Below are 23,720 nucleotides of genomic sequence, written 5' to 3' on the forward strand. Positions count from 1 at the left end.
GTTCAATTTGTTTTTTATAAATACTTTGAAAAACAATCTCTTGCGACAATTTCCACATGACTGATAAAAATCATAATATCACAATTTATTGCACCAATTAATTTAATAGTAAAATTTAATTTTTAACGAACTGAATATTTATTAACTGGTAAAATTAAAAACAAATTAGTGTAAAAAGATATTTTTTGAAAAAAATAAATGTCAATTTGAGTTAATATGACATACTCTTGATCTAGATTATGAGACCGCAATAACTGTATTGGAAAAAAAACATTATGAAACATAATTTTCAACAATTAAATTTTGAAGGATATTTTTTTAAAAAATCAATTTTAAAAAATAATCAAAAGCAAAAAAAATCAATTAGAAGAATAAGGAGCACATATGACATAAAAATAAAATGAAATAAAATGATGTAAAGGACCTAGGCTAATGGGAGTTAGCATGTCAAATTCACCATCTGGGTTGTGAGACCAGATTACCCTCGTAGAAAGCAAATAAAAAAAATAAAACTCAATCTCTAATAAACTCAATAGTGAAGGGAGAAATTGAAAAAAAATTTGTGAAAACAAAAGATTCATCAATCAAAAATACGCTATCAAATTTTTCAATATTGTATATTTGATCTTTCTCAAATTTTTCAATATTGTATATTTGATCTTTCTCAACTAGACCTTATAAATTTCCAGACATTTTGACATTCTTCTCACTGATATTTTTTTTCTTCCAATTTTTTATATTTTTTGTATTTTTTCTTTTCTTTTTTTTTCTGTTTCTTTTTATTTGTTTATATGAGACACCAAAATGAATAACAACAGCTGGCCATGAGAGGTTTTGGTGTCGGGTTGAATGGGAAAACTATGGAGATGGATTTGTGTTTTTGGTGTAAAAGAAGCTCTGTATTGGATGAATAGGAGCTCTGTTTGTGGTTCCTCCTGGTTGATGAAGGCTCCCCATTTCTTGCCTTTGTTCGTCTCTTTTTATTGTAGAGCAAAGGTTGGAATTAACGTAGTTTAGCATAATCTGTGTCATTCTTATCACCATATACCCGAACCAAAAACCATGAGTGTTTTCTGGAATGTCAAAGTATTCTGCATACTAACCAATTCCATCCAGGCTATATCTGATTCATAATAGTCATTTGAGAGGAATGCGTCAGCCTTGCTATGTAGTAACCTCTTCAAACTACACAGCAGAAGAACAAATTCAACAATCATCTGTAAGTGGAATAGTATTCAGTATGATGTGAACAAATGAGTTACTGGCAACAAGAAAAATCTAGTATAACTCTATATACCTAGGCGAGCCAGCCAAGTCCCCAGCTTCATGCAATAGTTCTGCAGCTTTTCTAAGGAAGGAGTTATACTCCTTTGAATAAGGAACACTATATAGATCATGGGCAGTCATTAAATGATTTGTCCCATGAACTGCATGATTAGGTAAAGAAGAATCCAAACTAAATTCACTGTGTGTTTTGATGACGGTGAAAAAGCCCATTGCATCATTTTGTTCTTTCTCTGTCAGACTGTCATTCCATAATTTAAATTCCTGTGACATAAGAGAAACTTATTATTATAGTAGGTGTAGAGGGGGAGAGATCTAAATGATGACAGAAGCATCAAACAATTTGCCAGTCACAAATGTATGATGGTGATCCTATTTTAAAAAAATTAACTTCAACTTGCATAATGATCCTCTCATGCATACCTTTTTGTCCATATCTGGAGGGTAAAAATTTGCACCAGGTGGTTTTAGCATGGGAAATGCTGCTTTATAATCCAGACCCTTCCATCCACTGACTGGCTTCGTGGCTTCAGGAAGTAACTTGATGGCTGAATCTGTGGTTGTTAAAAATGCCTCGTTTTCATCAAGACAGGACCTGTTGATCACCAATAAATTCTAATCAACAGGTATTTCTTTAAAAAAAATATATAAAAAGTTGGGGAATGGTGAATTCTTAGCTTGTTCCAAGCGCCCACACATAAGAGCTCAAAGAAGCAGCACCTCAAAAAAAGACTCACCAGGGGCTCTTATTAATTAAATAATACATCCATTTAAGCTTGTCTAATTCTGATGCACTAGCATGTTCCTTCAACCAATCTCTTAGAGCTGGATTGCTGTACCAAACCTGATTAAAAGCAGAAAAAAGCAAGAGGCACCGCTAACAGTCATTCACAGTTGCTGAGTATTGCAATCATAAATAGGCTTATTGTATTGGATTTTACAAGAGACTAATTATCTGTATTTTGTAGGAAGGAGAAACAAATCATGTAAAGTTACACAGAAGAATGACATTCACATTACTTGTACAAAGTTTCAAATACAAATATCAACTATTTCACTGACAGGAGATCCAAATGAAAAGAATTTGGGCAAGTCTGCAACATAACATCAAATCAGAAAGAAACTACTTCACTTTATTATGAGTCCACATCTTGAAATGTTTTATGAGTTACTTCTATACATAATGCCAAGTCATGTCATGAATGCTTAAGCCAAAGTTCTTTCTGCTCAGTTGCCTTCTATGAGGGATTGTCTAACAACTTCAGAAGGCCTCTCACCCAGACCGTCCCATTGAACTTTCTGTTGAGTAAATTACAGGTCTTGTTTCCCAGCTTAGGGTTTTTCTCACTTTGTTTGCCCTGATCACCTTTGGCCTTCCCACCCCCAAAGGAAAAGAAAAGGGAAGGCGGACAAAATGACTGGGCATGCTAGTTACCAAATAGACCACTGCTCGAGCTAGAGAAACACTTTAGTAACTATACAGATCATGAACTAAAATATCATTTCATGGGGCATGCGCAGGTAATATATTGGTATTCAAGTCTACCACATGGAAGACATCTGGAAACCAAAAATTTCTGCAGATTGTATGAGTGTGACAGCCTACTTCTTGCACATGTGCATTCACATTGTTTTGCAACGGTAAGTACCTGAAGGTAGAAGATTTCATCCATAAGTTTTGCAGCCTTGATAAGTAAACCAAGAGTCTTCCTGTCTGTATTTGATAGACCTGTCAACTGAAGAAAGAAAAAAAAAAACTAAATTCAATCCTATTTGCATTAAGAACAAAAAACATTAGCATTTAAGAAATAGTAGTAGCAATACCAATACTAGTATTCTAGTTATGAGAATGACAAAAAATTAAAAGTGCTGTTAATTTCTTGATCGCAATTGCTTAAGAGGCAGCCTCCAATTACTCAATATTTTCCACAAGTACAAATTCAAATTAATGTAGGCCCAAGCATTCTTTCACAAAACAAACCCCTTCCTCTTTTATACGGTTTTTATCCCTTTATGAAAGGAAGAAAATATTGTAAAATAACAAGTTAAACCATCAACTTAAGTTCACAACTAAGTTACATAAACAGAGCGTCCTTTGCCACAGATAGCATAGCTACTAAGATATCAGAGAGATCAATGCCGATGGGAAGAGAAAGTAGACAACCTCAGCATCCAGAGAAACAGGAGCATATCGACAGAGTTGCTTTTGTAGACTCAAACTGCGCGCTACAGTGTTCTCTGTGTACCTAAGAAAATTAGATGAAAGACATCACAAGCGGAAAGGAATTATTAGAAACCCTTCCATGAATTAAGGTGATAATATGCACACAATTTGACTTTTTTGACAGGAAACTAGTACAAAGGTGTCCAAAAAAGTGTTTTACGCACTAGTTGACAACAAAAGGAAAGCTTTTCCAGATGCAGCTAAATAACATGGTGCAATATTCACAAACATGAGGGAGGAAAGCATGAATTCACCTTCAAAACTCTCGGCATGCACTCAGAAAAAGTTTTTGCATGTTGAGTCAAATGCTAAAGATGAAATCAAATGTAACCATACAAATAAGGAGTAAATATGTTTCTTTGATTCACTTAATTGTTAAAGAACTTGAGACAAAATCAACTTCAAGAAGAATAATAGCCATACCATAGGATGCATTCCACCACAGTTGACAAAAGATGTTACAACTAGCATAGTTGATTTTACAAAAAAAGATACTGTTTAGAATACCTCTCCTAATGATTTCAAAGAGTTGACCATACTGTTCATCTACATCATAGGGCACATAATCAGGATCTTCTTTGACAAGTAAGCTTCTATATTCCTCGAACGAAATGTGTTTAACAGCAGATACTTCTGTTTCCTATCATAAAGTAAAATCATAAACAAGCATTCATATTTTCACAACTTAATAGCAGTAACCAATTATGTAATATTCATGTCTGAAATGATAGGCATGCCACTCTCCAACGAACCTTCCAATGAAAAGAGCACATTATTTGGCAGAAAACAAAATAATGTGCATGTACCAGAACATGTATAAAAAATTCAGATATAAAACACCAATTGGAAAAGTCTAAACGTGCAAGAAAAAAGAAAACTTTCAAGCATAAACAAGTGGTACTCTCCAAATTGATTTTTTATCAAAACCAGTCGATAATAGATAAAACATGTATTAACACAAACCAACACTCATCAAAGGAGAATGAAGAGCACACATTTTCTTAACTGAAGAGTAAATGCTTCAAGAGGAATCGGATCTACAGTTGTCACAAGATACACATCATTGAACTCATTATTGATGAATTCCCCATCATTTATAACACTGCATTCAAATATAAAGTACAATCAATTAATACAAGCCTTGTTGCATTCTCCCAATCCCCCAGTCTACGTCAACGACATCAATTAAATCAAAATCATAATATCACAATCCATTACACCAATTAATTTCATCGGTCCGGTCTCCATAGACCAGGTATCCTATAGAACTTGTACAGTTAAATAAGGAATTTGATGTGTATATAAATAAATACTAACCACTCTTGAAGATAAATAAAAATATGTTCAAACGCATCCTTTGGAAGGCTAATGCCTAGCTCTTCCTGAAGCTCTCTCCTAAACGCATAACAGTAAGAAAAATTAGTTTAATAAAAAAAGGTTATTTTTATGGAGCAAGAAATTAATTGACAAGATAATAAAATAAGAAAAACTGTCACAAATTGACTCACTGAGCGGACACAAGTGAAGAATCGCCAGCTGAAATATGGCCGGCGCTTGAGATATCCCATCGGCCTGGCCAGGAATCCTTGCAATCGGCACGACGTTGAAGAAGCAATTCTTGTGTGCTTTCGGAGTAAATCCACACGTGAACTGCTCTGTGGTAATCTCCATCTCTATGAACTTCTCCTCTAAATTTCCAAAAAATAAAAATAACAAAAAAAAAAAGAAGAAGAATCACAATTTCTTTTTCTCAGCAACCAAACAACAAAGAAAGTAAAGGTCAAAAAGAAAAGGAAAATTAAAAAAAAATTGCTCTGTTTTAATTTTGAGTGCTATAAACGACGTCGCACAGGAGCGTAACTAGAGGCATTAATTAGGTGTTTAATCAAAACATACGTAACAATAAGATGATTGATTAAGAGATAGAGAGAGGAGGAAGAGAGATTGGTGATTGCCTGGGCTTCGAAATGCCGGTTTTTTGACCGGTTTTGTTGAGAACGTCGAGGCGCTCTTCTTCCACGACTACAGCTGATGATGCAGCAGCAGCAGCGTCTTCCATTTTTCCTTTACTCTTTTTGTTTATGTAAGGCCTCAAAATGAATAACAACAGCTGGCCATGAGAGGTTTTGGTGTCGGGTTGAATGGGAAAACTATGGAGAGGGATTTGTGTTTTTTGTGTACAAGAAGCTCTGTATTGGATGAATAAGAGCTCTGTTTTTGGTTCCTCCTGGTTGATGAAGGCTCCCCATTTCTTGCCTTTGTTCATCTCTTTTTTATTGTAGAGCAAAGGTTGGAATTAACGTAGTTTAGCATAATTTCTAGGACTTGATTCTTGGAGACTTGATTGAAGATGTGGGCTGCAATTATGAGATTGCAATCTCTGGCTTAATTGCTTAAGATCTTCTGGAGATCGCAATCTCTGGCTTAATTATATTGCTTGGGATTGCAATGAAAAATCTAAAATTAATCGTTGGATTTTAGGGTTTAATTGGACTAAAAATGAATCAATTAAAAATAATTGGATTCAAATTTAGTTAACTTAGACTAAATTGAATCAAACTAATTTAATTAGACTGGTATGATTGAAATGAATTGAAATAAAATTCCGGACAAACATTCTTTATTCTCATTAGTCCTTGGGTTTGGAAATAAATGCATCACAACTAGTGGATCATCAAAGCCCACTTGTAACATCAATAAATAATGGCTAACAGTCACAACTTTTTAAATAAAAGTCTACATGGAGGAGTAATTATGAGGTAATTGGAATTAATCAATCTAATATTTATTTTTTTAAAAGTGACAAAAAGCTATAAATGATGAAATTGATGTCATTGAAAAAACAACATATAAAAGTTGACGGAGCTTCCAAAAAAAACAAAAAACATTGGTGTAAAATGGATGCCGAGATATGATTAAAGGAAAATACTTCATTGTTAAATTGAGTTTGAGGGATTAATAGATAAAATCCTAGATAATGTAGAAATACATACTCGATAAAAAAAGATTTGTGTTAGTAACTGCCAGAAATGGTAAAAACAAGGTCGTAATTACCTGTGCCGTTTGTGAATAGCTGTGAAGATAACACTTCAAAACCATAGATGAAAACATTTCAAGAGTATTAGGGGTGAATTGATCACACTTCTTAGAAACCTTTCTTTTCTTTCTTGGAGAAAAAGTTCCATATTTCCTTTCAACTCTTGGGTTGAGTTCATTGGATTGGTGGGCTGTGATAAGTGCGAAAAAAATACTCTTTCAAATCAATAAATTGCAGGGAACTTTCTGGGCACAATACCTAAATAAAAGTCTCTTGTCGCCATCTGATTATGAAAGGCCTCTGCCGTTTGCCTTTTCCCCTTGAAAAGTCGTTGAGCGTTGCAAGCATATACATCCAGTTGAATTTGTGGGGTGAAGTAAATATTTTTGGTGAACTACTTGTTAATTTAATTACATAATTGCTACACATTATAAAATAAAATAAATATTGCTACACCGTTATGATTATATAAATAATTAGCTAGGTGACTTTAAAAATAATTTGTTCAAAAGTAATTAACTACCGTAAGCAATTAGTATTGACCACCAGTAAAACGTTGTGTGCTAAATGATACGAAGGAACAGTTTGATTATTGATTAATTTCTGATAGAAAGTGCATTCCAAGTACTTAATTATCTACTAGATATTCCACATTGTAAGTAACAAAAAGTTATGGCCCTCAAGAAAGTGGCGACTTTTCTTCTCCTGTTTTCTTCATAGAATCGTCTTCTGAACGTTGTCTTCTCCAGTTCAAGGAAATTCAAGTGGTTCAAAGAGAACAGTTCCAATCATCTTCGTAATGGTTAGACAAAAGTCATCATCACTGATCAATTGATAAACATTTTGGTAGTCAGGCTTGGAGGGTGGAAAGAAACATCCTAACTCTTAATTTTACAAATAATTGAGTTACAAAAATATGAGTGCATGGCTCCAAAGGCCACCGGTAAATAGAATTTCTTGTTGAATTTGTGAAAAATGATTTGGACACTCAGTTTACTGGTACTCTTCTCTGTCACAATCAGTGATTTTTTTTCTTGAAATATAGTTAATCCTAGCTAGTTGAATCAAATAAAGATCATATATACCGCTCTCTCTCTCATTCTCTACTTCCATTATTGAGATCAAATAAATGGTTGTCAGTTGTTTGCAACAAATCTACTTTGACCAATTCAATGATTTCAATGATTAGTTTTTAAAAAACCAAAAATCAAGAAAAAAGACTTTTTGAGGAATTTTAGTTTTGATATTTGAAGATGTCCCAAAATATCAGCACTTATAGCAAGGCATAATTGTACAGAAATTCGTGGAAGCATTAGCATTGCTTTTCCATCTGCAATAGGAAACGAAAACGATTGCTTCATGAATAATTAAATGGTTGTCAGTTTTTGGCAACAAATCAACTTTGACCAATTCAATTATTTGAATAATGGCCAGGATTAGTTTTTTAAAAACCAAAAATCAAGAAAAAAGACTTTTTAAAGAATTTTAGTGGTAAGGATTTAGTGTTGAATAATTAATTAATCACTTTATTTTAATATTTTAAGATTTTTCTAGAAGTAGATATTTAAAATAATTATAAGTGCCAGATATATATCGTGTGATTGAAGTTTGCTTGGAATCTTCACATAAACTTCTGCAATATACAAATGATAGAATTTAAAAACATAACAATTTAGCTTCCTTCTTTTTAAACAGACGGTCCATCTTAAATTTATAGACATAATAATTTTTTTTTTTTTTGATTATCGTGGGTGTCCGGGCCAGCTTGCGCGCACCTCGACTAATCCCACGGGCCCTGAAGTTAACGACCATGTAAGCCTCCAGTGGTCATCATATGAGCAGCCATAGGGTTTGAACCTGAAACCTAAGAGGGAGCAAACCCCTTAATTCCAAGCTTTTACCACTAGGCCACCACCTAGATGGTTTTCTAGACATAATAATTGATTACGTAAGAGGAGTACTTCATTCGATGGTATGACCATCTAGAGAAACAAATCTAATTAACCTTCCGAATATCCATTAACATTTTTTTTAATCAAGCAAGAAAGATTAAAATAATATAATTAATGGAGATACTGGAATAAAAGTCATTATTAACTGATTATCATACAAAATTACATTTAGTCAATGACGCATAAGCTTAGAAGCATGCAAATTAATTTCTCCGGTGGCTATATAAAGACATCAAGCCTAGTACTATTGTTGAACACCAAACTCAAAGAAGAATAGAAGAAATAAACATAACAGTATGCAGGTTGTGAAACTTGTCTCCCATGTTTCTTTCTTGTTATTAATATTGCTGATGTTTCAGCCAGCAACAGCGCAAGCACCGGCTGGTCTGGCAAAACCTAATTGTTCGGACCGCTGTGGAAATATTAGCATTCCATACCCGTTCGGGATTGGAAAGGATTGCTACATGGCGGAATCTTTTGACGTTGAATGCAATGAAACTTCCAATCCTCCTACAGCTTTTTTACGCAGCATCAAAATGGAGTTGGTGAATATTACATTAGGAGGTGCAGTTGTCAACGGTCCAGTGATATCCGTTGATTCTTCGGGCCGGCAAGAAGGTGTACCTGTGAATTTGGAAGGAACTCCTTTCCTCTTTTCCTTTATTACCAATTATTTCATTGCAGTGGGTTGCAATACTCGTGCCGCTCTGTGGACAAAAAAGGGCACGGACGAACATGTTGGATGCGACTCAATTTGCTCCAACGGTAGTTCCATTAGTAATATTCGGTTTGGAAATGGTTCATGCTCTGGTGAGGACTGTTGTCAAGATATGTACTGGCCTTCCTTACTTCAGGTTTTCAATTCAACTGTCGTGTCAAAAGAGGGTAAACAAGGAAGTGACGGGCGTAAACTGGCCTTCCTAGCAGACACGAATTGGTTTTATAACAATATAAGGAGTCCCCAGGAAATCAACAAATTGCTAAATAACAATAGTACTGTTCCTATGTCGCTTGGTTGGATACTAAATAACAATAGTTTGATATACAACAAAGATACCATGGATAATTGCTACGTAACGCGAATAAATAGTACGGCAAATATGACAGCCGGAAGTTGTTCTTGCTCAGAAGGTTATGAGGGCAACCCTTACCTTCAATGCAGAGGTAATTTTTCCCCAACAAAAATATATTATCCTTTTTTCAATTATTATAGTTGCTGTTAATTATTGCTGTTATGATTTATTTTTCTTGTGATTGGACATAATTGTACTTGTTATGAACCAAAGTTATTAAATATGACTAGAATCAACACTCTTGAATTAATAATTTTTTAAAAATAAATGTTAAAATTATGTTATTTTGAATTATAATTTTAAAAAACTTAACAAGTTTTTACCAAATCATAAATAAATTTAAATTTTTAATTAAATCACACGGAGTTAATATATTACATCTATTATATTTTTAAGTTATCAACAAGTCCTTAATATATCATATTGTTAGAATGTTTTCATTTAAATTATATAAATATTTTGTTAGAGCCAGAATACTTTAATCACTAAAGAAACTCTTTTGAATGAGGATAATGAAACTTGTTTTATTCAATAATAAGAATGGTGTATATATCAAGCCTTTACAACAAAAAATTATACAACCTAAGTTTAACACTCCTACAACCGTGGTTTAGTGAGCTAGTGAGCAGAGAATAAATCAAACCTAATCTCTTAATCCTAAAGACTATAATATTATTAACTAACTCAGATCCAATAATTCCTTTCTTAAACTCCCTTGCATTCAGAAAGTAGTTTACCCACTTAATACCATACATACACCTAGCAAACTTCTCAGCTTCTCAAATGCATTCATCTTCAATGCTTTTGTCATGATGTCATGATGTCAACAATTTAGTCTCGTGAATTACACCTTCTTTACAAAGCTCACGCAGGAAGTGAAACCTGACATTTATATTCTTATTTCTGCCATGCATAATTGAATTATTTGCTAATTTAATCGTAGACATGCTATCACAGTGTATAACAAGAGATGTATCTTATTTGTAATCTAACTTTTCAAGCACTATTCTCATCCACATTGCCTGATAAGCACAATAAGCTATAGATATAAACTCTATCTTAGTTGCTGAAAGGAAGATCACTGGTTGTTTCTTTGAACTCCAAACAACTGCTTCCCCATTAAGCATAAAAACATATCCAGAAATGCTCCTATGATCATCTTGATCACTGACATAGTCACTAAGTTCAAACGCATCCTTTGGAAGGCTAATGCCTTGCTCTTCCTGAACCTCTCTCCTAAACATATCCTTATTTTTGCTTTCTTATTTTATTAGATGTTGATGAATGCAAGACCCCAGAGAAAAATACGTGCCGAGGGATGCTCAAATGCGTGAATACACGAGGAGGGTTCAGATGCGCGATAAATAAAATTTATATAATTATCATAGGTACGCATGTTTCTGATTTATTCCTTTCGACATGTTTAATGCCTGTCACTAATGTTCATTTTCAGCCTTATAGTTTTTATGAAATGTTATATTGGTCCTCGTAGGATACGTATTCATTTTCCTTGTCTATTGGACAAGTTTAATGGCTTGATATAAACAGAGAAATGCTACTATTCAGCAGTCATATATGTGAGCACAGAGATCAACATATTAATTAAGATTTATGCTTTGCTGTAAATAATGCAGTTGTAGGATCAGTCATCTTTATATTGGTACTGCTGTTTGGCCTTTGGAGGCTATATAAACTTGTAAAGAAGAGGCAGAACAAGAAACTCAAAAAGAAATTCTTCGAACGTAACGGTGGGCTATTGTTACAGCAACAATTATCCACTAGTGATGGTAGCGTTCAGAAAACAAAAATATACAGTTCCAAGGAGTTGGAAGTAGCCACCGATGGTTTTAATGTGAACAGAATACTTGGAGAAGGTGGTCAAGGCACTGTTTACAAGGGAATGTTAACAGATGGAAGAATTATTGCTGTTAAAAAGTCCAAAGTCGTTGATGAAGAAAATCTCGAAGAATTTATTAACGAGGTCGTCATTCTCTCACAAATTAACCACAGAAATGTGGTTAAGTTGCTAGGTTGTTGCTTGGAGACAGAAGTTCCTATACTAGTATACGAATTCATTTCCAATGGAAATCTTTACAAGTATATCCATGTTCAGAACGATGACTTCTTGTTATCTTGGGAAATGCGATTACAGATTGCCATTGAGGTTGCGGGAGCCCTTTCTTATCTACACTCGGCAGCATCGATTCCGATTTATCACCGTGATATCAAGTCTACAAACATACTCCTAGATGAGAAATATAAAGCCACAATATCAGATTTTGGATCTTCAAGATCCATTGCTATCGATCAAACTCACTTGACCACTCATGTGCAGGGTACTTTTGGCTACTTGGATCCAGAGTACTTCCAGTCTAGTCAATTTACAGAAAAAAGTGATGTTTATAGCTTTGGAGTGGTTCTGGTTGAGCTTTTAAGCGGACAAAAACCGATATTTTCCGCTAGCCCAACAGAAAGTAGAAGTTTAGCCACGCATTTTATCATGTTGATGGAAGATAACAGGTTGTTTGATATTCTTGATGCTAGAGTCAAAGAGCATTGCCATAATGAAGAAGTTGTTGCTGTCGGAAATCTTGCAAGAAAATGCTTGAATTTGAATGGGAAAAATCGGCCAACAATGAAAGAAGTAACCACAGAGTTGGAGAGGATAATTCAAAAGGGATCAAATGTTCAACAAGACAGTCAAGAGAATGAGAATATCATGGCTGATCTCAGTATGCAATACATGGGATGCATTTCCGACATCAATAATGACTTGTGATTTTAATAATTCTTCATCATCAGAAGTTGATCTTTTGATTATCAAACAATATGTTTTTCTATATTAATTACCAAATAGAATGTTGGCTTGTGTGTTATGATCATTTTCTTTTGTTTAGAAGTTGTTGAATCAACCTAGAATCATGTATTATATCGTTGTGTTATATTAATAAGATGACAGGGATCCTCCACTGCTCCTATGTATGGAAATGTTGGTGCAGATTTATTAAATGGTTGAATTTTCAATGGTGTATGCCGACGAGTACTTTTATAGACGTGCTAGTACTTGAGTGGAAATATTTGGTAAAGGAAAATCCCTGCGCAGAGCCATTTCAGCTTGTGCTTTTGGTGTATCATGGGGTCTTTGGTTAGCTAGAGACAAGACGGTGTTCTTGGGATATTCTACTGATTGAGATACTGTCTTTCAGCTGGTTCTTCATCGCCAGACACTTTATTTTAAGGTAAAATGGTAGTACGATGGATAATATTATTTTAAGAATAGAATGTATTCTCCACTTCTATGATTTTTTTAGTTAATCAGTTGATTAGTTCTTATTAGACAGTAGAAATTTAGTGAATTGAAGAAAAAAAATTCCATACAATTCTATGGATTAAATTTCTTCTCTTCTCTTTTTTGAAGATTCAGACCAAAAAAGTACTACCTGACAAATGTATCCTCTAAAGGGGGTGGTTTAAACTGCCTAATTTGCATAAAATACTTGAATTCGAAATTTAAAGATAGAAGCTGGGCCTCTGCAGTTTGGTTAATTTATTAATGCGGGTTGGATTTATTTTTTCTTATAAATAAAACTGAATAATTATTAATGCGGGTTGTGAAACTTTCATCCATAAGTTTTGCAGCCTTGATAAGTAAACCAAGAGTCTTCCTGTCTGTGTTTGATAGACCTGTCAACTGAAGAAAGAAAGAAAGAAACTAAATTCAATCCTATATTTGCATTAAGAACAAAAAACAGTAGCCTTTAAGAAATAGTAGTATCAATACCAATACTAGTATTTCAGTTGTCATAACTCAATTTTTGATCTTTTTATTTTAATTATTTTATTTTTAAAAAAATAATGAAAAACAAATAAAAATAAAATAAATGAAGAATGAATTAAAATTTGAGTTAAGGGCAACATGATTAGAAGTTTAAAGATTTAATTAAACTCTTGGCTAGTTTAATTAATTAAATCAAGGGCTTAATTGGAGAATTGATTTAATTAAAATTTAGATTATTTTAATTAATGAAATCAAGAGTTTAATTGAAGAATTAATGAGTTTGAGGACTTAATTAAACTTTGATTTAATTAATTAAAGGAATCAGGAGTGTAATTGAAACAATACCAAAGTTTAGAGCTGATTCAAGGAAAAATTGCTAGAAAATTAAAGTCCAAGGATCAAATTGAATAGTCCAAACACCTAGGACTGTTGTGTAAATGGCGCTATAACTCAAGGATTCAATTGAATTTAATCCAAGGGCACAATGAGGATCCCAATTGTTAAGTTTAAACTGTTTAGGGACTAAATTGAAAAACAGCCATGCCCGAGGACACAACGGCGCCGTTTTGGAAGCATTGTTCATCGTCTCCTACGTTTGCGCGGATGAAGCCGATTCAACAAGAAATCTGCAGCAAATCGTGGACCACGTCTCTTGCCCATGATCCCGTTCGTAATTTGAATAACAGTCCTGCAAAGGCAGGACTGGTTGAGGGGCAAGTTTCTCTATAAAAGGGAGAAGAAAACCCAGAACAGGGGGGGAAAAACAGAGGAGAAAAACAGAAGCAGGGGGGGAGCTGACGAAAAAATCAACCCAGAAACCAGAGCAAAGACAGGAGGAAGAACACTGGAGACAAAGAAGGAGTGGAAGACGAATAACACAGGGGACTGAAACAAGAAAAAACAGGGGGCAGAGAAGGAACCGAAACAGCAAAACTGGGGAAAGAATCGGCAGATCACAGAGCCGAACAGAGACTAAAACCTGGGGAAACAGAGAGAGGGAGAGACTGGGAACGAATAAAAAACCAGAGACAGAGAGAACAAGAACATAGACACGCAGAAGAACAAAGAAGGAGAGAAACAGAACCAGGGGAAACATAGAAACAAAGAACGATCAGAAAGAAATAAAACGAAAAGGGAAACAGAAGGTTCTTGTCCAGCCAGCGCGCCTTCGCCATCACCATCGTCTTCGTCCCTTTCGTTCCCTGCACTGAGGTAAGCGCCGCTCCCTTTGCATTTTAATTCACTGCTACAGTAGCAGTGAATTTTAATTCACTTGCTACTGTAGCAAGTGAATTGTAATTCATTGGGCAGGCGTGCGTTACGCACGCCTGCCACCCAGCCGGGTCACTGGTCTAGACCAGTGACCCAACCGAGTCAGCCCAGCCCCAAAATAAAAAAATAAAAAATAAAAAATAAAAAATAAAAAAATAAAAAATAAAGATGTGTGTATGTATAAATAAAAAAATAAATATAAATTTATTCTTTTTATTTATTGGCGTCAAAGCCAGAATAAAAATATTAATTCAAATTTATTTCATTGTATTTTATTTAAATTATATAAAAATTAAAAAATACATGCAAAAATAAAATAAAATAAAGTAAATTTATTAGTTTATTCACTGACGCCAGAGTCAGGAATAAAGATACTGATGTAAATTTATTTTATTTTATTGTATTTTACTTTTATTTAGTTACATAAAAAATATGTATGCGTAAAAAATAAATTTATTTGATTTGTTTATTCACTGACGCCAGAATCAGGAATAAAAAATATGGATTTAAATTTATTTTATAGCTACGTATTATTTTTCAACGCTAGAGTTGGAAATATCTGTAGTTAAATATTCACTGACGCTAGAATCAAAAATATTACACGTAAACCATCCTAGCATAAACCACCAAAATATTAGCAATTTATGACAATAAATTAAAGGTGCTTGATCGCAATTGCTAAAGAGGCAGCCTCCAATTACTCAGTATTTTCCACAAGTACAAATCCAAATTTATGTAGGCCCGAGCATTCTTTCACAAAACAAACCCCTTCCCCCTTTATACGTTTTTATCCCTTTCTGAATGGAAGAAAATATTGTAAACTAACAAGTTAAACCATCAACTTGTGTTCACAACTAAGTTACATAAACAGAGCATCCTTTGCCACAGATAGCGTAGCTACTAAGATATCAGAGAGATCAACGCCAATGGGAAGAGAAAGGAGACGACCTCAGCATCCGGAGAAACAGAAGCATATCGACAGAGTTGCTTTTGTAGACTCAAACTGCGCGCTACAGTGTTCTCTGTGTACCTAGGAAAATTAGATGAAAGACGTCATAAGCGGAATGAAATTATTAGAAACCCTTCCATGCATTAAGGTGATAATATGCACACAATTTGACTTTTTTGATAGGAAACTAGTACAAAGGTGTCCAACAAAGTGTTTTACACGCCAGTTGACGACAAAAGGAAAGCTTTTCCAGAGGAAGCTAAATAACATGGTGCAGTATTCACGAACATGAGGGAGGAAAGCATGAATTCACCTTCAAAACTCTTGGCGTGCACTCAGAAGAAGTTTTTGCATGTTGAGTCAAATGCTAAAGATGAAATCAAATATAACCATACAAATAAAGAGTAAATATCAACAGGCTTTGGCAAATTCCTAGATCTTCTGGCATATTCTTCTCACTTATATATTTTTTATATTTTCTCACTTATATATTTTTTATATTTTCTCCCAACATTTTTTTATTTTTTGTATTTTGTCTTTTCCTTTTCTTTTCTGATTTTTTTTTTACGGAGGCCCCAAAATAAATAACAACAGCTGGCGATGAGAGGTTTTGGTGTCGGGTTGAATGGGAAAACTATGGAGATGGATTTGTGTTTTTTGTGTACAAGAAGCTCTGTATTGGATGAATAGGAGCTCTGTTTTTGGTTCCTCCTGGTTGATGAAGGCTCCCCATTACTTGCCTTTGTTCGTCTCCTTTTATTGTAGAGCAAAGGTTGGAATTAACGTAGTTTAGCATAATTTCTAGGACTTGATTCTTGGAGACTTGATTGAAGATTTGGGCTGCAATTATGAGATTGCAATCTCTGGCTTAATTGCTTGGGATTGCAATCTCTTTCAATTCAATGATTTGAATAATGGCCAGGATTAGTTTTTAAAAAACCAAAAATCAAGAAAAAAGACTTTTTAAGGAATTTTAGTGGTAAGGATTAATTAATCAATTTATTTTAGCAATTTTTTTTTGATAAGCAAAAAGAAGGGGATTTTTAGCAATTTAATTTGATTCATGTAAATCAATGTAGCTTGTAGAAGATGTCCGTAAAAAATTTTATTTGGTAAATATATAGACTTTCAAATGTCTACGAAAATATTTTATTAGAAGAGAAGGTAAAATGATATGATTATATTATAGTTTGTGCACTATTAACAAATTTCAACGTAGAAGTTACTACTCTTGGAAGCTGCTTGGAATTTATTTTTATTTTTTTTACAAAAATTACTATAATCACTTTATAGAATGAATATAAAATCTATATCTCACCAACTACATTTTAATTTATATCCAAAATATTTTTAATATTTTAATATTTTTCTAAAAGTGAATAATTAAAATAATTATAAGTGCCGGATATATATCGTGTGATTGAAGTTTACTTGGAATCTTCACAGAAACTTCGGCAATATATATATTCTTTTTATTGTTATAATGAAATTCTCCGATGTCTAGTTGCTCAGATTATATAAAAATCTCAAATAGTTTCAAACCCTTTCTCTCCAACCAAATACGGCAATTGTAAACCATAAACTTCATGTCTCAAGTAAATTATTAGCTCCAATATTATTTATTGTACAAATTCATCACAATTAATTAATTAAAGTCCTCACGAAGATTTAATAAAACCTCCACTAGAATTAATACTATAATCGATCCCACTCCAAAATATTCTTTAAACAATTCAAAGACTAGATGCAAGTCTTTTACTAGCCCCCATGTATTTTAATCCGAAAACTATATGGTGTTTTCATTGAAACTATTTCTGTTAGATCTTCTCCTATTTCCATTCATTAAATAAGATATGTTTCAAATCATATACAGGAAAATAATTAAAAATATTTTAAAAACCAACCTATACTTATATTAGAATAATCATTGCCATTAAAAACTTGTTAAAAACCAACCTATAGTTAAATATAGGAAATGGAGGATTTTATAATAATACTTTCCTCGATATAAACAATCAACAGGTGCTTCAGGCCGGTCGGGAATATGTCCTTCTTGAGCACTTTTGACTTTAGCGTATGAATCATCTTCGCCGTAAGGGCTACGCGGTAAAAGTGTTTAAGAAAAGACTACGATGTTGCTCGGTGGCTGTACACTCGTGAGTTGTGACTAAATTTTGCTTTTGCAAGAGTATGTCCCAAAATCAAATTTGATGATACTCTCCGGTCAGCACGTTATTCACGAAGATAAATAGATTTTATTTTTTTAATTTCAAGAGAATAATTTTATTATATATTCAATATTATTAAAGTTTTCTAGTTTTTTTAAATGAAGAGTTGTCATGACTTTTAGCCAGAAGACTTAGATAAATAAAAATTAAATATTTTATGTGTTTCTCTATAGTTATAGTATTTTTATTTTTTAAAAGTTTTGATTTATAACAAATTTTATTACCATTCACTTTCCTCAATTGTCTGTCATTTTATGTTAAAAGTAAGATTTATAACTAAAATTAAAAAGATAAAATAACTAAAAAAAATATCTTAAATTGCTAGACATAATAATTGATTATGTAAGAGCAGTACTACTTCATTCGATCGTATAACGATCTAGAGAAACAAATCTAATTAACCTTCCAAATATCCATTGACATTTTTTTAATCAAGCAAGAAAGATTAAAATAATATAATTAATTGACATATTGGAATAAAAGTCATTATTGAGTGATTATAATAAGAAGTTACATTTAGTCAATGACGCATAAGCTTAGAAGTCTTGTTTTAACAATTTCTTGTTTTAACAATCTTTTAGCAATTACTTTTACTATATAGACAATTAAATAATTTACAAAATAATCATTCTTTATTTGATTGCGAAGTCTTGTTTTAACAATCTTCCTTGTTAAGAAAGTTCGTTCAGTAGTTGTTGTCGAAACATGAAGAGTCAAAATATGTTGAATCAACCTGTCAACTAGTAGATAAATATATTATTTTTTTCAAAAAAAAAATCAATTCTTCTTATTTTGTTCATGGTTCAACCTAAAATCAAAACATATATCATGAGAAAAATTGATAATTTTGGTGGCTCTACCCAAAAACATAACATAAAAAAAATCCAAGTATAATCAAAACAAACCAATAAAATATATCTAATTAATTAGAAAAAAATCACTATCAAGAATTCAAAAAACAATTGTTAGAACTAGCAGATTTGAAAAAAAAAGCAAAAATAATAAAATTATAAAAAAACCTCATTGAATTCTTAATAAATATCTCAAAACAAAATAAAAATATATTTTAAATTTAAATTATTGATACCCAGTTATCTTGTTTTGTTTAATAAAAAATGAATTAATTGGTACTTTGCTTTAATCGTTCCATAGGAAAATTTTGTTTGTGATTTGTATAGAACAGTTACGCTGCAGGCATTTATATTACGATTGTAGGGAGAGAAAAAGTAGCAAAACATATTGATAATTTTATATTTTTTTTCTTTTCACGTAGACATGGACATGTAGGTACCATAAAATAAAGCAAAGTCAAAGAAATTCAAAAGTAAAGCAAAGGATAACAAATATATTTACTAGAAGGACCATCTCATTAAAAAAATATTATAGCTTATCACATTTAATTACCAAATAAAAAAAAATGTCTTGCAGGGGCCCGGGCCCCTGCTAGCCACCCCTTCATTCCGCTTACATTTAGTCAATGACGCGTAAGCTTAGAAGAAGCATGCAAAATTCTCCGGTGGCTGTATAAAGACATCAAGCCTAGTACTATTGTTGAACACCAAACTCAAAGAAGAATAGAAGAAATAAAAATAGCAGTATGCAGGTTGTGAAACTTGTCTCCCATATTTCTTTCTTGCTATTAATGCTGAGGTTTCAGCCAGCACTGGCGCAAGCACCGGCTGGTCTGGCAAAACCTAATTGTTCGGACCACTGTGGAAATATTAGCATTCCATACCCGTTCGGGATTGGAAAGTATTGCTACATGGCGGAATCATATGACGTGGAATGCGATGAAACTTCCAAACCTCCTAGAGCTCTTTTACGCAGCATCAAAATGGAGTTGGTGAATATTACATTAGAAAGAGGTGCTGTTGTCAAGGGTCCAGTGATATCCGTTGATTCTTCGGGCCGGCAAGAAGGTGTACCTGTGAATTTGGAAGGAACTCCTTTCACCCTATTTTACAATTATTTCATTGCAGTGGGCTGCAATACTCGTGCCAGTTTGTGGACAAAAAATGGCTCGACCGAACATACTGGATGCGACTCAATTTGCTCCAACGGTAGTTCCAATAGTAATATGTGGCTTAATGGTGCATGCTCTGGTAAGGACTGTTGTCAAGATATGTACTTGCCTCCCTCACTTCAGGTTTTCAATTCAACTTTCGAGTTAATAGAGGGTAAACAAGGAAGTGACGGGCGTAAACTGGCCTTCCTAGCAGACATGAACTGGTTTGATTCCAAAATGAAAAGTCCCCAAGAAATCAACAAATTGCCAAGTACTGTTCCTATGTTGCTGACTTGGATACTAAATAACAATAGTTTGACATACAACAAGGATACCATGGATTGCAATTTTTGGCAAATAAATAGTACGTTTGATGTTATGACACCCGGTTGTTCTTGCTCAAAAGGTTATGAGGGCAACCCTTACCTTCAATGCAGAGGTAATTTTTCCCACACAAAAATATATTATCCCTTTTTCAGTTATTATAGTTGCTGTTAATTATTCGTGTTATGATTTATTTTTCTTTATTGAGATTTTCTATATGTTAGACATTGATGAATGTGAAGACCGAAACAGTACTTGCCATGGATTGACAAGATGTGTGAATACAAAAGGGTCGTACAAATGCGAACTTCATCCTTTATGGTTTACTGTTCTAGGCATGTATCTCTTCCCTCTTATTGTTTTTATATTATTTTATACTCTACGCTTTTAAAATAAAGAAAACTCTAAGCAGACAAATTTATACATTAAAAAAATATAAAGGGCCGGAAATTGCAATTTAATTTTTATATTCTTTAATGCAATTATACGTTAATTAATGCTTGCTGAGAATATCATAAATAATTCAATACTATTTACAGATACAAATATTTTTTTAATATGTTACCAGTATAATTTCAAAATCTAGTGTTTCACTCTTACATTTGATTTTTCACTCTCTTCCTCTCTCTTTGTGCTCTCTCTTCTTGGCTTAATTGTACATTTAATTTCTATTTTTTTTTGTTATGTTTAAAATTGTTATGATTATGACATATGAATTGTTTATTTATCAATGTATTTAATTAACGAGCTCCATCTTGAACACGCAAATTACCAAGGTAACCATATAGTAAATTAGCAAGTAAATTCAATTAGATTTGTACATGTGGAACTTTAGGTTAACAACAGAAAAACTTAAGCTATACGGATATAAGTGGAATATTGATGAATTTATATGAGTAAAAATGAAGTTTACCCTTTTGTAATTAATTTGAGGATGGTAAATCAACTTTATTTTTCAGCAAGACTGAAAACCTATAATATTACAAGCTATTTACAAATCTTGCTATATGCAACAATCATACAGTTATCGGTCTGGCCCTTGGAGTACTGTTCTTGCTTATTGGTGCTTGGTGGATGTCCAAACTTATCAAACGAAGGAAGTGCATTCAGTTGAAGAAGAAGTTTTTCAAACGGAATGGTGGTCTCTTATTGCAGCAACAATTATACTCCAGTGATGGTAGTGTTCATAAGACAAAAGTATTCAGTTCAAATGAGTTGGAAAAGGCGACCGATTTTTTTAATGAGAACAGAATACTTGGTCATGGCGGCCAGGGAACCGTTTACAAGGGAATGTTAGCTGATGGGAGTATTGTTGCAGTTAAGAAGTCTACATTAGTGGATGAAGAAAAACTAGAAGAATTCATCAACGAGGTTGTCATTCTTTCACAAATCAGTCACAGAAATGTGGTTAGGCTACTTGGATGTTGCCTGGAGACTGATGTTCCTCTGCTAGTCTATGAATTCATTCCCAACGGAACTCTTTCCCAATATCTCCATGAGCAAAACGAGGACTTTACGTTATCATGGGAATCGCGGTTACGAATCGCCTCGGAAGCTGCAGGTGCGATATCCTATCTTCACTCGACAGCATCTATCCCGATTTATCACCGAGACATTAAGTCCACAAACATACTCTTAGATAAGAAATATAGAGCAAAAGTTTCAGATTTCGGAACTTCAAGATCAGTTTCCATTGATCAAACTCATCTGACCACCAAGGTGCAAGGTACTTTTGGTTACTTAGATCCAGAGTATTTTCGAACCAGTCAATTAACAGAGAAGAGTGATGTTTATAGTTTTGGAGTAGTTGTTGTGGAGCTCTTAAGTGGGAAAAAACCAATTTTCTTAACCCATTCACTGGAAACCATGAGCTTAGCCGAACATTTCATTGAATTGATGGAAGATGGTAGACTCTTTGATATCATTGATGCCCAGGTTAAGGGGGATTGCACTGAAGAGGAAGCCATAGTTATAGCGAATCTTGCAAAGAGATGTCTGGATTTGAATGGAAGAAACCGGCCAACAATGAGAGAAGTTGCAATGGAATTGGAGTGGATTCTATTATCACGTAACGGTATCAATATTCAACAAATTGTTGAAGTGGATAATTCATCGAGGTCGATTTCCTGCAGCAGTTTCGAGATTGGTATAGATCTACCATTAGATTGCAAATCGTCGACTTCTTCTGAAACATGGTGAGGGATTAAGAAAATATATCACAAATCATATGTTTCTTTCTTGTTTTTAAGACTGTTAGGAGCGTTTCTGATTGAATAAAAACTTATATTTGTATTGTGGTCCTTGTGTTTTAGCACAAGTTCTTAGTCTTTCATGTTAAGAACTTAATAAATTAAAAATCCTTCGCGTTGATTATAAGAAAGTTTATTTGATCAATTGGTAACTTGAGCCATGTCTCTATCTTGAGGAATCAGAGCCATCATCAGCTAGCAAGGACTTCATTTGAGAAGTATTTAGCCTCTTGAATTCTCTGGTGTGAACATGCTGATGAGACTCTGCAGATGAATTAGGCTTAAATTCTGATAGCAGGGGATGCTGATTGTTTTTAGATTTGATTTACTATTTGATTTGTTTAGTATGTACTAAAGTAATACTAAAGCCTAAGAATGATTAAGCCATCAGTAACAGACCAAAAAAGAGCAACACTGATCAAGATCAACCAGGGCAGCAACTACGAACATAAAGTTGTTGAGAATACAGGGAGAGCAAAAACAGAGGAGGGAGCAAAGTACAACATGGAGCAGCAGAATCAACGTAGACACCAGCAGCAGCAGCAGAGGCTAAGCAACCAAGATAATTAACCAGGGCAGCAACTACGAACATAAAGTTGTAAAGAATACAGGGAGAGCAAAAACAGAGGAGGGTGCAGAGCAAAGTACAACATGGAGCAGCAGAATCAACATAGACACGGCAAGAGCATGGACTAACCACCACCACCACCACCACCACCACCAGCAGCGGCAGCAGCGGCAGCAGAGGTTAAGCAACCAAAATAATTAATCATTATGATCAGATAATAAAAGCAGTGAATTATAAACCATTACAAGGATTACTAATAAAAGTGTATGCGTGTTTAGTGAATGATAGATAATTAAATGAGTAAGTAGCAAAGTAAGAGCAAGAAAAGCCAAATAATTAAATAGAAAAGTAAGAGGCAAAATAATTTATTGTATACATTTATCTTTTAAAAAAACCCGATGATAAGGGAAAAAAAACTCAAATTTACAGATCACAAGAGTTAATTTATTGTATGTTCAACTGAGCTACACAAGCTCAACTTTAAATCCCATTCCACTTTTTTTTTCTCTCCAGGATTTGAACCTAAATCCTCCAAATAAAAATCTCAAATAGTTTGAACCCCTTCCTCTCCAGTCAAATACGGCAGTTGTAACCATCTAGGTGGTGGCCTAGTAGTAAGAACTTGGGACTAAGAGGTTTGTTTCCTCTTAGATCTCAGGTTCAAACCCTATGACTACTCATATGATGGCCACTGGAGGCTTACATGGTCGTTAACTTCAGGGCCCGTGGGATTAGTCGAGGTACACGCAAGCTGGCCCGGACACCCACGATAATCAA

At 33.8% G+C, this 23,720-nt stretch overlaps 3 protein-coding genes across 5 annotated transcripts; 2 read left to right on the forward strand and 1 right to left on the reverse strand.

Moving 5' to 3' along the window:
• Positions 1–681: 681 nt before the first annotated feature.
• Positions 682–6,194, reverse strand: LOC133701436 (nudix hydrolase 3-like). 3 transcript variants are annotated; one of them, XM_062125350.1, is made up of 10 exons: positions 5,464–6,190; positions 5,017–5,196; positions 4,826–4,903; positions 4,515–4,610; positions 3,449–3,530; positions 2,934–3,020; positions 2,022–2,128; positions 1,708–1,879; positions 1,298–1,548; positions 683–1,185 (listed from the first exon to the last, which is right to left on the reverse strand). In XM_062125350.1, exons 1-10 carry the CDS (start codon positions 5,772–5,774, stop codon positions 1,038–1,040), a joined length of 1,512 nt encoding a protein of 503 aa, XP_061981334.1. In that variant the 5' UTR covers positions 5,775–6,190; the 3' UTR covers positions 683–1,037. The 3 variants fall into 3 exon arrangements, with proteins under 3 accessions (XP_061981335.1, XP_061981334.1, XP_061981336.1); XM_062125352.1 differs by having other exon boundaries at positions 1,082–1,217; positions 5,464–6,181; XM_062125351.1 differs by lacking the exon at positions 4,515–4,610 and having other exon boundaries at positions 682–1,185; positions 5,464–6,194.
• A 2,577-nt stretch (positions 6,195–8,771) lies between these two features.
• On the forward strand, positions 8,772–12,594 carry LOC133701483 (wall-associated receptor kinase-like 17). The gene is made up of 3 exons (XM_062125414.1): positions 8,772–9,661; positions 10,845–10,958; positions 11,205–12,594. Exons 1-3 carry the CDS (start codon positions 8,794–8,796, stop codon positions 12,347–12,349), a joined length of 2,127 nt encoding a protein of 708 aa, XP_061981398.1. The 5' UTR covers positions 8,772–8,793; the 3' UTR covers positions 12,350–12,594.
• Positions 12,595–19,372: 6,778 nt separating this feature from the next.
• Positions 19,373–23,081, forward strand: LOC133700347 (wall-associated receptor kinase-like 8). Its single transcript, XM_062123846.1, has 3 exons — positions 19,373–20,241; positions 20,351–20,461; positions 21,151–23,081. The coding sequence occupies exons 1-3, from the start codon at positions 19,395–19,397 to the stop codon at positions 22,323–22,325; spliced, it is 2,133 nt and encodes a 710-aa protein (XP_061979830.1). The 5' UTR covers positions 19,373–19,394; the 3' UTR covers positions 22,326–23,081.
• Positions 23,082–23,720: the final 639 nt, after the last annotated feature.

The sequence above is a fragment of the Populus nigra genome, chromosome 8, assembly GCF_951802175.1.
Source record: "Populus nigra chromosome 8, ddPopNigr1.1, whole genome shotgun sequence".
In the NCBI taxonomy this organism is placed as follows: Eukaryota; Viridiplantae; Streptophyta; class Magnoliopsida; order Malpighiales; family Salicaceae; genus Populus; species Populus nigra.